The sequence below is a fragment of the Mesoplodon mirus genome, assembly GCF_964341445.2.
Source record: "Mesoplodon mirus genome assembly, chromosome: 12".
Lineage (NCBI taxonomy): Eukaryota > Metazoa > Chordata > Mammalia > Artiodactyla > Ziphiidae > Mesoplodon > Mesoplodon mirus.
Genome location: NC_138988.1, coordinates 67,852,768 through 67,868,443, shown reverse-complemented (window position 1 = coordinate 67,868,443; position 15,676 = coordinate 67,852,768). Strand labels below are relative to the sequence as shown.

The 15,676-nt window shown below is 42.3% G+C and overlaps 1 protein-coding gene across 7 annotated transcripts in view; it reads right to left on the bottom strand.

The window, feature by feature from the left end:
- Positions 1-15,676, bottom strand: part of ANKS1A (ankyrin repeat and sterile alpha motif domain containing 1A) — a 189,726-nt gene that overhangs the window by 112,881 nt on the left and 61,169 nt on the right. For all 7 annotated transcript variants that reach the window (XM_082638686.1, XM_082638687.1, XM_082638689.1 and 4 more), the window contains exons 2-3: positions 2,733-2,813; positions 786-942 (exon numbers count right to left, since the gene is read on the bottom strand). In XM_082638686.1, coding sequence (XP_082494812.1) covers positions 786-942; positions 2,733-2,813 — 238 coding nt within the window. The remainder of the gene's footprint in view (positions 1-785; positions 943-2,732; positions 2,814-15,676) is intronic.

Here is a 15,676-nt window from a genome sequence, read left to right as displayed (position 1 = left end):
GAGGGCCCATCTCCTCGCAAATCGACACCATCTCAGATCCAAACTACAGGGAGGTGTATTTTATGAGAGGTTTGTCTAGAACTTATATAATTCAAACATAACTTTCCCAAAGGAATAAATATAAAGAAGAGAAGGTACAGTCTCAGAGTACCTGAATCCATGGCCAGTGTGTGGTGTTTCTGCTCAAATGCTGCCTTTTTTATTTTTTGAGAATTCTCTCTGCTTTGTCAAAGCATGGTCAGTAGTAAATGAACATGAGAGGACACATGGAAATGATCTTCATTCTGCTGAATCACCTCAGACCTCCACTCATGTGTCTCTGTGAGTTCATTTTTCAGCATTAGCACTCGCACCACCACTTCTGCAAGTTCTGATGCACGTGAAACAACGGCATGGTTCACAAAGTACCAACACATGCTGGGAGTATTTCTGTTTACCAGCTAAAGCTGCACTGCCACGTTGATGGCAAAAGCCCACCAGTTTGAAATGAAGCCTGGGCAATTTTGCAGGATTTGCCTTATTTCCAGTTTTGCACGTGAGGTGAGTATTTATAACTTTGTTACAGTACTATTCCAAATCTCCATGATTCAAATGCATATGAAATGCACCCTTCATGGTACAAGGTTTCCCTGACGCACTAGAAGGAGCAGCGCTGGGAAGAGGGGTATCACCCTTAGTCCAGGGAAGAGCTGGTTCCCTGAGATCTGAGCTACGGGACTGAGACGGTGATGGGGCTACCAAGGTCTGGCTGTAGCTGAGTGGAGAAAGCTTCCCTTCCCTCCAACCTGTTCATTGACTTTGGTGTGTGAGGGCCCTTGATGGATGAGCAATCGCACTATCTGGGCATCTCCTTTCCAGGCTGCCAAGTGCAGAGGGTAACAGCCTTTAGAGTCAGCCACATTGGTCAGCGCGTCGTTCCTCAGAAGAACCTCGACCACATCCCTAGAAGGCAAAAATCGATCATGAGTTTGCAGAACCCACAAGTCTTTCGTACTAACAGTTCTGCACATCTGTTTGGCACAAAGCCCTTTCACAGAGATTATCTCATCTGGCTCCCCATCTCTACCTGAGCTCACCGCCCAGCTCTTCCTTTTATTCCATGAGCTACTTGTACAGCTGTTGACAGCAGCTGAGCCATCATGAGGCACACTACACTGACTCATCACCTCCCGGTGTATCTGGGCTTTCTACATAATCCATCTATTTTCCATTATTTTGAAAACGTCTGGTCCCCTTGTCTAAACCTTGCAATATTTCCTTGTTTGTGATGTTGAAACAGCATTCAGGGATAGAATTTACATAAAAGCAGTCATGCTAAACAAATATCATTATTCACCACATTATCCAGAGCATTTAGCGATGTGGGAGCTGGAAGCGGACAGGCAGAGCAGAATTAAAGTGGTTGCAAACATAAGCCAGATGCATATGGTATCACTTGATACATCCAGAAAGAAGGACTTGGCTTCCTTCTTGGTGACACCACTAATTAAGTAGATATAAATGTATAACTATCCCCATGCACATGAGGTCAAAGAAAATCTCCACTGTAAATAAAAACAGCATCTGGAGATGAACTTGGCTAACAAGCTACAGTCATTTAAGTCTGAGATTCACTTTAATTCAGGTTACTCCACCATTTAAGGTGGAGGGAGTCTCTACAGATTTTCTGTAAGCTTTGTCTAAAATGGTTATAGAAAAGACCACATTACAGGAAATGATCACATTCCATATACCTTAGAAAAGTTTAATGTAGAAGGAAACAGCTATTGCTTCTTTCCGGCACATCAGCATCAATTAGGCTGGGCCAAATATTGCAAAAGTGAGACAGAATATCATGAGGTGGTAGGGCCCTGTTCTCGCTCGGAAAAATCTAAATGGTCCCAATAATCCTTTCTCATCAAAACTAAACTTCTACTGCTTATCTCCTTTAGTATTATGCCTCAAACTCTCCCCGATGCCCTGTCTTCCGTTACACTCTGGTTTTCCTTCTTCCTGGCAAATCTACGCACTGTACTCCACCACTCGGCCTGCTCCTGCTCTGAGCCTTGCCATTCTCCCTCACTTGAAGGGCAGCGCTGTCTTCAAGCTGCCAAACCACTGAAACCTGTGCCTTCTCTCAAACCACCACCCACCCCCTCGCCAAAGCACACCTTCTCCAGAAAACTTCCCAGACAAACCCCACACAAATCACAAATTCCTGATAACCTCTCTATACTCAAGGGAATTAAATAGGCCATATTATTTATTTATTTTTCCCCTTAAAAATGGTTCTTGTTGTGGACAAGGCTAATTTTATGAGGAAAGAGTGGCAAGCAGAAAGATAAAGTCAACAGAAAGAAAGTTTCTCATGACCACTCGATCTATTTTCAGTTTATAAAGGGTCTGGTTACATAATACATTATCCAGCACCATTATGTTCTGGCTGCCCCACATCTGAGCTTCGTATTCAGATCGTTGTAAGGCACTGCCCCATTTCAAAGGCGAAAAGAATAAGCAGAAGAAAGGTAAAACTTAACCTTTGGTTAAAGTTATTTTGGGAGTGGGGTGGGGAAGGACGTTTATATTATACACTAAAGAGACACTCAAGAATTCTGGACGGACTAAATTTAGTTTTTCTCTGTTCTTCAGCATCCCTGCTTTGTACACCTTTACAGAAGGAAAAAATTTAAAAAGACAATCTGAAGGCTTGGGTTCTGAAGAGTGGGGCAGGAATGTAGCACATTAATACTTACTTATGGCCATTCAAAGCAGCATGGTGCAGAGGTGTATACCCAGTGCTGTCAACACAGTTCACATTTGGCCCTCTCCAGATGCTACAGGGGGAAAAAAAAAGACTGAAGTCACAAACCAAATTTAGAGACAGCTAGCTGCCTGGAAAAGAATTCTGTGTGGCGGTTAACCAAACGGGTTACTTCCACATGACTCCCGATAAAAGAAAGCAGCTATTTACTACAGAAATGCACAGCACTGAGGGTACACAGTGGGGTGCTGAACAAGGAGTCAAGTATCAAGACAACGGTGTCATCACTTCAGAGCTTGTTTTCCTGTATCATTCTCTTCATTGGTAACTTTATTATTCACTCAGTCTGGGACTCGTGTCTCTGAGTACTGTCAGGATTGTAAGAACAGCTCGTTGAAAGGTCATCAAAAATATCACTGAACCAGGGACTTCCCTGGTGGCACAGTGGTTAAGAATCAGCCTGCCAATGCAGGGGACACCGGTTTGATCCCTGGTCCGGGAAGATCCCACATGCTGCAGAGCAAGTAAGCCTGTGTGCCACAACTACTGAGCCTGCGCTCTAGAGCCTGCGAGCCACAACTACTAAGCCTGCGTGCCACAACTACGAAGCCCGCACACGTAGAGCCCATGCTCTGCAACAAGAGAAGCCAACGCAATGAGAAGCCTGCACACCGCAACAAAGACCCAATGCAGCCAAAAATATTAAAAAATCACTGAACCAAACCACTCAGTCAGTTACAGGTACTGAGTACCCACCCTCTACTCCTGGTGACTGAAGGCTTGAGAGAAACTCTAGACCAGATAATCAGGATCACTCAACCACAAGGACCAAGATCAAAGAACTCACATTCATAAAAGCACCAGGATACATGTGTTAAGATGCAAGGGACAATTCTGTCTTTCCTTTGTGAATATGTCTTATTGGTAATAAAAAGAATAACAACAGAATCTACAATTTGAGTGCCTTATTTGAATCAGAAATACCAGACTAAGATGGTTGAAATGTCATCTCATTTAATCCTCAAAGCCTTAATTCTGACTTCTGTTTCATACCTGACTACATTGGCCAGAGCTTCTAAAATACTATTAAGTAGTAGAGGGCAGCCTTGTTTTGTCCTGCTAATGTTACTGGCAGTTAGTCTGAGGTAGACACTCTGTAACATGTAAAGGCAGTATCTTATTTTTTTCCTTTTTAAATGTATTAGAAATACTGTTTAATTTAAATACGTTTTTGCATCTATGGATAATATCATAGCTTTTCACAGTGAACCAACTAAAATGTTACCAATAGCTTTCTTAATATTGAGCCATTCTTTCATTCCTGGAATAAACCTTATTTGGCCATTATCCATTAGGGCCATATCAGTGACTTCTACTTGAGAGTATTTTACTTAGCATTTTCACATCTGCATTCATAAAGGAAGCTGGTCTAAAGTTTTTGCTTTTTGTGCTGTCGTTATTGGGTGATATCAGTATTAGGTTTAAGTCACAGATCACCTGGGCAGCTATCTATGAATTTCTATATTCAGGAATCACTGACATAGAGCACTAAAATTATAATCACCAGTAAAACCATCTGGGCCCACAGGCTTTATACACAGATGTTGGAAGCAGCATTATTTATAACAATAAAATTTTAGAAATAGCCCAAAAGTCCATCAACAGAGAAATGACTATGATAACTAAGGTGGAGACACACAGAATATTATATACTATTTATATTGCTATGTAATAAGACAGAATAGAGGTTACAATATAATGCTAAGGAGAAAAAAGAAAGAAAATTGTAAATATTGTAGAGAAAAAATATATATGAGAGACGTTTATCAGGATTGTTGATTGAGTGCACAACAAGTTTACCCCATCTCCTGTCTAAAGTTGTATGAAGTGAAACGATTCCCACCCTACACCACAGATAATTGATGGACATAAAATAGATAGAGAGATTCAGCCTAAGAAAATAAGAAAAAATGTTATCAAGTAACTGGCAATGTTGAGGGATTCCTAAAAGGCAGAAATCAGACAAGGCTAGATCTACAGAAACACAACCTAGAAGAATGCCAATTAAAATAATCACATACCACTTTTCACCTATCAGACTGACAAAAATGAAAATGATGACATTATAAAACGCTTGTAAAGATCAGGGAAACACACACTCTTAAATACCACCGGTATGAGTTTAAATTGGTGAATTCCTCTGGGAAGACAATTTGGCAGCACCCACCAAAACCAAAAATAGGCATTCACTCTGGGCCAGCATTTCCACTTCAGGCACTATCCAACAGAAACGCTTGTACATGCGCACAAAGACACATCCTTGTTCAGGACTGATCCACTGTAAGAGTAAGAACTAGACACTTAACGTCCACCCCTAGGTAGGGAGTTAAATACCAGGTACCCCAATAAAATGAATTATTACGTAACAGTTAACAACAACAACAAAGGAAAGAAAACAAGTTGGACTTATGTGTCCTGACGTGGAAAGATTTTATAAGATATGCTGTGTTACAGCAAAGTGAAAAAAAGAAGTCACTGTATAAGTCAAAAGATGAGCCCTCATTTTATAAGTACACACACGCACACACACACACACGCACACGCACACACACACCCCCTTGGATGGTGATGGGAAGCATGCTCATCCAGTGTTGACGGTGGTTCCCTCTGGGGAAGGAAGCGTGTGTCACGGGGGCACCACAGAGTGGTGAAGGGGGACTTTCGCGTTCTGCTCTGTATTCTACCACACTATATAAAACACAGTGAGAATATATTCATGTAGTAGTCTTTTTAGAATATTTTTTTTAAAGAGGGGAAGGAACCTACGTACAGGGAAAAGAAGAGAAAAAAATGAAATGTTAATAATAAATGGTTGTATATGTGTGACACGGGTCACTTTAATAAGCATGTAGGTATTTGGCTTAAAAGCTTAAGATAAATTTTAAGTGAAAAGAGAGGACATGTGTACTCTGACAGCTACATTATTTGTTCCTTGTCAATTAAGGAAGCTGGTGACAAGGTCAGGAGCTTGAGTTTCTTCCTGGTGTCCCCATCCTCCATTAAACTTGGATTCCTATAGCACCTTCCAAACAAAGAGTTAAAAGCAATGATCTCTTTGTCACATTTATACCTCATTTCCTAAACCAAAAATGATATACCTATGCCTGACAATGAATAGAACGATGGAAAGTGAAACAGATCTGGAAAATCTAGGAGGTACAATTTTCATACTTAGTTTCAAATTGCCCCACAAGACAAAAAATCATCATTCTATTATAAACTAGGTGACACTAAAGTCCAAAAACAAATTATTTGCCCCAAATTACAAGCCAAATCAGTGGCAGATCCAAAACTCCCATTTATGGTGTTCTTGGCCTTTGGCCAAACAGGGACTTTGTGATCCAACTGGATGACAAGATGAAGTGAAGGTGCAGTCATACAAGGTCACACACAATAGCAAGATGACTGGAATAAACAAGAGGAGTTGGGAAAAAGGGAATAGTAACACTGGTTAAAGCAGCTGGGAGCTCAGGTCTGTCAGCTCCTAGTACTGCATTAGGAATCTGCTACCTCTTCAACCATCTCAATCCAGGTCCCAAAGTAACCTTAAAACTGAGGTTTAAACTGCCCTTGCTTTTAACAAAAAGGCAGAACTGAGCAAGCCCTCTGTCATTTTCTAACTTTTACCTCCATGTCTCCGGTTTAGAGGTGATTAAGTTTGGATATCCCATACCAGCACTAAAACTACCTCAAAACAATTAGAAAAGACAAGGCAGAAAGATAAGCACTTTCCTGCATAAAGCTGCAACTTTCCCAACTGGATAAGGCCTTTTCCCCTCCTTTTTCTCTAACTAGCATTTCTTCTAAATGCTCATGTAGAAAATTTTGGGGGAATGCGGAATATATTAAATAAAACCTAAATGAAGATGGAGAACTGTCATCTCTCTGCTTGGAATCTTAGCTTCAGACAGGATGGTAGTAACATCCCTCTCCACCCAAGTTTCTTCCTTTTTGGCAGCCCAAGAAAAGAGTTATTTACAATCTAGGCCTTCCTCCCTATCACAGCTGTCCTATTAAGTTTCTCTAAAGCAGTAAGTACCAAAGGGCTGATCACTGACAAACAAAAGCAGAGCAGAGAGCACCAAGAGAACCAGGAAAAAAAAAAAAAAAAGGCACAGGAGATCCCTAAACATTTAGTGCACCATCACCACAGCACTGATTACATCTGACCTTGGACCACAGTGAATTCTTTATGCTGCACTTCCATACTATATATTTTAAGCCCTTTAAGGGAATCCTTCATGTTTCCAAGAGCACAGCACTGTGCAAGGAACTGTCCAGGGCTACCAGTTTGCAACTTCTAACATTCGGTTTTTCCTAACCTGCGACCCCAGTGTGACATGATCTCTATGTAGTGTAACGAACCTGCTACTCTCTATCCATTAAAAATGGCAACAATCTCTTGATGGGACATGTAAGCATACTGCATCTGAGATATCTTTACATAAAACACAGAGACAGAAGAACCATAAGTTGGAACCAAAGTGGCCAGTCCACTTTCATCTGTGACTACTCTGTGGGATCAGGACTAAACGATATCCTACAGTGGCTCTTAGCTGTCAGCAAGCTTGCTTCATGTTGTCCAGTTACCTAACTGCTTACTTCACACAGACAAGTAATGGCATCTCAATGGGCTGGCAGAGTGTCCAATCCAGTTCAACTGAGTAAATGTTTAGGCACTATCTTCCATACGCCAGAAAGTTATAGTCTCCACCCTTGAGGAGAGTGGGGAAGTCAGACAAGTAAACAAATGACGACACACTGCGTGAATTCTGGGAAGTATGCAAGCATAGCTCACGGGGAGATGGGAATAAGGGAGGCTTTGCAGAAGACGAGACACTTAAGCTGAGCCTTTAAAGCTCAGATGGAATCAGCCAGGCAGGAGAAACAAGGAGGAAACGCGCAAATTCAAGGTCTCCTGAGTATTCCCAGCAAATTGGGGCAAGTGCAAGTACCTGTGAGTGGCTGGAGCATGATGAATGCGAGGATGGAGAGGCAGGCAGAGCCAGGTCATGAAGGGTCCTGTGGGCCACTGAAAGTTTCAAGCAGGGAATGATCAGATGTAAGTTTTACAAAAATCCTTCTGTTGACAGCTGGGAAGTGGGAACTTAGTGAATTTGTTATTCACCATACTGTTGATGGTTTTAAATATTTCAGAATTTGAAAAAAAATCATTATGCTAAGCATTTGTATAGACAATAGACTGGAAGAAGTGTGTGACTAGATCCAGGGAGCCCAGCTAGAAGTTAGCAATTCAGGCATGAAGTAAGGACCTGAACAAAGGCAGTGGTAAGGAGTGCTGAGAAAAAAGGACAGATTCAATAGAAAAGACAGGATCTGGTGACCAAATTGGGCGGGGGTGGGTGTGTGTGAACAATTCAGTGGCTAATGAGAGAGTAATTTGAGGAGGAAAACCAGTGTTGCTTTGTTTTGTGATTGTGGCAGTATGAGGCAGGGGAGGGGAGGAGGCACAGGGAGTTTTGTTTTGGATTAGTTGAGGCTGAAATGAATTTGGACTCCCATGTGTAGATGTCCAGTCAGTAGGCAGATGAGGGTCTGGAACACCATGGTTACATGGTTAGTTTAAAATGACAATGCTCAAATGTTGACAAACATGTATGTTGCCCTTACGACGATATTATAAAGTAGGGAATACATGTTGTTATTTCCATCTTACAGGTAAGAAAACTGAAGTCCAAATGACTTACTGATTGTCATATAGCTAATTAACGTGGAACTGAAACAAAATCCCACGTCTGACTTCTAGTGCATATTCCTTCCACTTTATTCAGGCTCTTGACCTTAACTGTTGAGACAGAACAACTTGGAGGGACTTCCCTGGTGCCTCAGTGGTTAAGAATCTGCCTGCCAGTGCAGGGGACACAGGTTCGAGTCCCGGTCCGGGAAGATCCCACATGCCACGGAGCAACTAAGCCCGTGCGCCACAACTACTGAGCCTGCGCGCTAGAGCCCGTGAGCCACAACTACTGAGCCCACGTGCCACAACTACTGAAGCCCACATGCCTAGAGCCGGTGCTCCACAACAAGAGAAGCCACCAGCCCGCACACCGCAATGAGTAGCCCCACTTGCCGCAACTAGAGAAAGCCCGCGAGCAGCAACAGAAACCCAATGCAGCCAAATATAAATAAATAAATCTATTTTTTTTTAAAACACAAAAAAACTTGGAGCTCTGTGGGTCTCCTCCTGCATTAGTTCTCAGGAGGTCAAAGACTCTCAGAACACCAAGTCGGAAAAGGGCCTGCTCCATCACTGACCCTGTGAAGAGGGAGCAACGGCAACAAACTTGAGGGGGAAGAGAGGTTCTGGGCAGCTCTCCATCAATTCTTCATTAAATCATTAAGGTCTAAACAGGAGTTTGTCTCATCAGCCTTTTTCTGCCAAAGGCCTTCTCTGTTTTCCTCTTTTAGTTATCCTTGCAAAGGCAGATTTATCTCTGAACCTCAGGAAGGACTGGCAGTTTTCCAACAGAAGGAAACATTGTCCAAAGTCAGTCTAATTTTAAAAAGACTTCATCTTACTCAAATGAATTTGACACATCCTTACTAAAATGCTTTCTACATAATTAACTGTTGAAGGTAAAAGGAGAGATAATAAGGAGTCTAGGAAACCATTCCCATTGTCAAAGAAGCTTGTGATCTTTGGAGAAAGACACAACTTACAGACATGAAACGATCAGACAAGAAACCCCCAAAACAATGCCAAAGGAATTCTAGTTGACTGGGAAAAACTGAACATGTATTTTTATTTCTGCTCAATCCTGAAACCCACTACGACGAGAGTAAAAACAAACAAAAAAAGAATACCAGAAGGATAACAGTGAACATAAAATGTCAACATGTTTGGAAGATGAAAAGTAGATAAATTAGCAAAGCTGAGAAAGTGAATCCCTGCATCCAGAGAAGGGGATGCCAATTCACACAAGCACCCTGGGAAGGGTCAGTGATTACAAGTACCTGGTGGCACAGGAGACCAGAGATGAGGAGGGGCTGAAAACGAGGACTTGACACAAATTCTGTATGCAGCAGCATTAGCCCACCAGGTCTCCGGTCACATCCAGGGCAGCCAGTAGCCTATTACCCCTGCACCCAGGCAGGAGAAGGTGGATTTATTTTGCAAAGAAACTGAACCAGGTGGGCTCTAAACCCAGGGACTTTAGGAACAGCAGAAGTTAGGAAGAGGCACTGAACCGAAAACAAAGGCCCTAAAAGGAAGTTTACATCCTGAAGCACGAGGTTCCAGACCTGCTCACCCACTTGGCTCCCAAAATGCTAAGAGCCCTACCCTCCACTTGCAAACAGAAGGTTAGAAGATTTTTTTTCTGTAGAAACCAAATGACTCCACAGAAAGGTTCAATAGATGCTGACTTTCAGGGATTCCCCAACAAAGCAGGTGGATTCCTGCCCAAACTCCCTAGATAGAGCATATAAAACCCATCCGTGACAAGTTCATCCCACCTCTATATAGACCATCCAATCGGCTTTTTTGGTGTCTCACTTTTAAATTAAAATGACAACCAAGGATCACCATACATTTGAAGAAAGCATTCAACATGAAAAGAGAGAGCACAAAACAAACAGAATAAAGGGACTCTACGGAACCAAATAAAACCTCAACCAAAAAAGCCTATTATCACACAAGAACTGGATTAGAAAAAATTGAAACAATCAGTGTAAAGCTTTTGGAAATTAAAAAATTATAGTAGTGGGACTTCCCTGGTGGCACAGTGGTTAAGAATCTGCCTGCCAATGCAGGGGACATGGGTTCAAGCCCTAGTCTGGGAAGATCCCACATGCCGTGGAGCAACTAAGCCCATGAGCCACAACTACTGAGCCTGCGGTCTAGAGCCTGTGAGCCACAACTAGTGAGCCCATGTGCCACAACTATGGAAGCCCGCATGCCACAACTACTGAAGCCTGTGCACCTAGAGCCCGTGCTCTGCAACAGGAGAAGCCACTGCAATGAGAAGCCCGCGCACCACAATGAAGAATAGCCCCCACTCGCTGCAACTAAAGAAAGCCCGTGCACAGCAACAAAGACCCAATGCAGCCAAAAATAAATAAAATAATTTTTTAAAAATTACAGTAGAAATATAAATATAAATAAAGAGCTAGAAGATAAAGCTCAGTAAATCCTTCAGAAAGTGGAACCAAAAAAGAGATAGGAAATTCCAGAGAAAAGATAAGAAAATTAGAGGACCAAGAGTTCCAGAGAAAGAAAGAAGAGAGGAGAAAATAATCAAAGAAATAAATTTTCCTAGAACTGAAGGATATGAACTTCCAGTTCAAAGAGTCCATCTTATACTTAGTACAATAAACAATTTTTTAAAAGACCCATCCCAAGGCACACTGTGAAATTTTAGAATACATGGGATAAAGAGAATACAGTTTCCAGAGAGGAAAAACAGTTCACATACAAAGGACTGACTGGCATCAGAATTTTCAATAATTTCAAGACTTTCAAAAAGTCTTATGGCTTTCGTTTCTGTAAGCCATAATACAAAGGAGCAACGCTTTCAAAATTCGAAGGTGAAATGATTTCCAACCTAGAATTCTATAGCAGACAAAGAATCAGTCAAGTATAAACAGAGAATAAAGATATTTTTATCCATGCAGAGTCAAATTTTACCTCCCACACACCCTTTTATCAGAAAGTGACTGGAGGATGTGCTCTACCAAAAAAACGAGCAAACCAAGAAAGAAGAAGACAGGCATCCAGGAAAGGGGACAAAAAAAGGCAAAGGGAATCAAGTGTACAGCAAGCCTCAGAAATACCCAACCATCGCTGGAGGATGCAGGGCTTTGGCATCTGTGGGAGAAAATAAAACTGACAAGATCAACTGATGGTTCTGCCTGGAATGTGGAAAAGAATATTTAGGGGGCTTTCCTGGTGGCGCAGTGGTTGAGAGTCCGCCTGCCAATGCAGGGGACACGGGTTCGTGCCTCGGTCCGGGAAGATCCTACATGCCACGGAGTGGCTGGGCCCGTGAGCCATGGCCACTGAGCCTGCGCATCTGGAGCCTGTGCTCTGCAACGGGAGAGGCCACAACTGTGAGAGGCCCGCGTACCGCAAAAAAAAAAAAAAAAAAAAAAAAGAAATAGCAACATAAGCATAATAATCAGAAATATGGAGGAAACACCTGAAGCTCAGAGCTAAGAGCTAGAAGTGGCTGCTTTCCCAGAAAAGAATTCAGGTGTGTACAAATGCCCCCTGGTAAGGATGGTGCAGATACGATTCTGACACAACACGTCAGGCTAAGACAAGTCCTTGTCAACTATGAAATGTATATTTCTGGTCACCCTGGCTTTTGTGGCCATGCATTTTGTGTTTCAAACATGTGACGAAAGGCAGTGACTTTGAAGGGTTTATTCCCTTATGAGAGAGAAACGCAGTGGAAAGGCAATGCCCCGTTTTAACCTCACAGGTGACACAACTCACACAAAAAACTTGGAAGGATGGCCCCCTTTTTCCACAAAGCCAGCAAGGAGCTCTCCCCTCTCCTGCCAAGAACAAGGGTCTTCTGTTTCTAGTCAGTAATCTGTGCACACACAATGCCCACCCCTCCGCCCCCCACACATACACACAAGCCAGCAAGTTCCTGGAGAGCAGGGACTGTTAGAAACCTTGTACATTCATGCCAGTAACTGCTATGTTCAATCACTGCCTCCCTATCAACGCCGGTAAGGGGAAGGGGGAATGGGAATGGTGGCAGGAGGGAGCACAGTCTCAACATGGACATGGATATGACAACCTGAGACATGATACCACTGCGGGAGCGCGCTGCTCTTACTGTGATGCAGTCACGAGGAATAATGTATAATTACATTTTTACAAGCCATATTTCCCTTACCGTTTACGCTATTACTTTGGGGGCCCTTATCTTTTATTTGATTCAATTTACCTTAGCCTGGCTTCTTAACACTCCAGCACTCACTGTTTCTGTTCTGCAACAGGAAAAGTCACAGAAGTGCTGAACTGCATGAAAATGGTCTCCAGAGTTCAAAATTCTGACTCCTGTCACACCGCATGCTCCATGATAGCAGGGACCGTGCCCATCTTGTACCACCTTCCCAAACAGCAAGCACACAGTACGGGGCACAGAGTAAATACTCAAATATTTGTGGGGAGGGGGAAGGAGCGGAAAAGCCACTGTGCTATTCTAGGTTCCTTATAATAAATAAGACCAAGCCACTGCCCTAAAGAACCTCAGAGGCATAGAAGCAAAAAATTATAATGCAGTGTGATTCATGCTATAAAAGAACTGTGTAAACGCTAAGGGAACACGGGTGACCGCTTGGATGAATGGCATCCGTTCTCAAGAAAAAGGGATGAAAGGGCTCTGCAACCAGGGGGAAGGGTGTGTGATCACACTGCAGCCAAGGTGATCTTTTAAGAGCAAACACTTCCTAGTTTTCTGCACTCCTCATGCAGGCTCTTCTTTCCTAGAAGGTCAGGCTCCCTCCTGCCTCCTCCCCAACCCCCCATTCCACCCTGCCTCTTCAACTCCCCTTCAGCATTGAGCAAAGCTCTCCTCCTCAGGGAGCTCTTTCCTTTCCTCCCCAGGCCAGGCAGGGCTCTTCATGAGCTACTTGTAGAGCTCCTTGTACTCTGCCTTGATGACAATGATCTCAGTTCAGAGCTCTGTATTTGTCATTATTTGATTGCCTTTCTCACTAGACCACAAGCAACTTCCGGGCAGATCGGAATATGTTATGTTTACCACCGTATCCTCACTGTCAAGAAAGCACTGCACCCGGCACATGCAGTAAGAGAAATCTACACATAAAGGTGTGAGAAATCTACACAGGTAAGAGAAATCTACACATAAAAGCATGAGGGGGCCTAGCTATTTAAAGATGGCTATGGTGAATTACTTTTTTAGATTATGGAAACTATTTCTAAGAACTCAAATATCCTGTCAAGTTATTTTTTGAGTAAAAAATACTGTACAGATTTGTCTAAATATATGTGCAGATTCATATTCTAAGGTAACATGTTACCTGGAAAGAAAAAGCAAGGTTTCTTCTATTGTTTAGTGAGTATATGACAGAGAGACAGAGAGAGAGAGAGAGAGAGAGAGCACGTGCGCGCGTGCATGCGCACGCAGAAAGGTTTTTTTTTTAATATTTATTTATTTATTTATGGCTGTATTGGCTCTTCGTTTCTGTGAGAGGGCTTTCTCTAGTTGCGGCAAGTGGGGGCCACTCCTCATGGCGGCGCGCGGGCCTCTCACTATCGTGGCCTCTCTTGTGGAGCACAGGCTCCAGACGCGCAGGCTCAGTAATTGTGGCTCACGGGGCCAGCCGCTCCGCGGCATGTGGGATCCTCCCAGACCAGGGCTTGAACCCATGTCCCCTGCATTGGCAGGCAGATTCTCAACCACTGCGCCACCAGGGAAGCCCAAGAAAAGCTTTTAAGGATAATTTGCTCCTTGGCTTGTCAAAGTCCACAGGCTTAACTGAGCTGGGTAGGAAGGCAAGATGCCTTAATCAGTCACATTTGGGGGCAGATTCCTCCAATTTAGGGGAACCATAAATCCTGGCTTATATCTGTTGTCCCAGCGTAATTATTAACAGGATCCTGGCCTGGACAATAAATTATATGGTCACTTTACTCCATCCAGACTTTGAGACCCTTTTCTTGGAATTTTGAGTCTAAAAGGCCTGGAAATAACAGCCAATATTAAATGCTTGCTATGAGCCAAGTATACTTTAAGTGGATTAAACAACTCACTGTTTACTTCTCACCAGAACCCTATAAGGGAACCCTAGGAAACTGACAAGTATGGGGATGAATAACCAGAGTCACAGAGCTGGAATGGGTGACACTGGTTTAACTCCAAAATCTTAACACTGTGCTATATACAACTTCTTGAAAACCACTCTCTCAGCTGTTTTTCTCATTCCTGAATAAGATGAATTTCCCACAGCTCATACACTTTCATTTCCGCCCTGCTTCACATTCCCCACCCCTCATTCATTCTGTCTTACTCGTTTTTTTCTCTCCAGGGTTATAGGAAACCAATAAAGAGTCTTGAAAGAGAGGCACTATATTCTAGGTAGGAACCGGGTCCCAGAGGGAAATGAAATAGAGGTAGTTAACCAAAAGACTCCTATTAACATTTCCAGAAATCCAATTAGCTGACAAACCTTGTTACTTAAGGTAACTACTGAAAGCATCAACATTATAATGAAAGCTACAAGCTGACTGAATTCATTGAATCGTAAAGTATTTAAAGATGATTATTTTGTTGTTTTAAGGAAATTAAAATAACAAAATTTCAAGATAGAAATTAATAATGTAAAGTGATGTACACCTCAAATGAAATTTATTATCAGATTCTAGGTCCAATACACACCACATATATTTCCTAAATGTCCCAAGCATCACAACAAAAATAGTATTCTGAATGTTGCTAATTTGTAAGCTGAATGTCAAAGATCTAATTTTTTTTTCCACACATGCAACTGACCCATATGAGTGAATCCTGGATTTGACACATTGTATTAGCTACAAAATCTCTAGTAGATCATCTAAACTTTATATAAAGTAGACATGTCACTTGTCCTATCCCTAACCTGAGAGAGTTGTTTTATGGAATAAATGGGATAACGTATGTGAAAAAAATTATAAACTGGAATTTAAAATATAAGGGTTTGGCATCAACATCTAAAGTGAAGCAAAGTATTCTAAAGAATGAGACCAGTGTATATGTGCTGACATGAAAAAACGTGGAAGATATATGAAGTTGGAAATGCACCTGCATAACAGTACGTAGAGTATGATCTCATTTCTGTAAGAACAGTGTATTTTTCTAAGCCTATACTAACATATGGAAGGCTATATACCAAACTGTT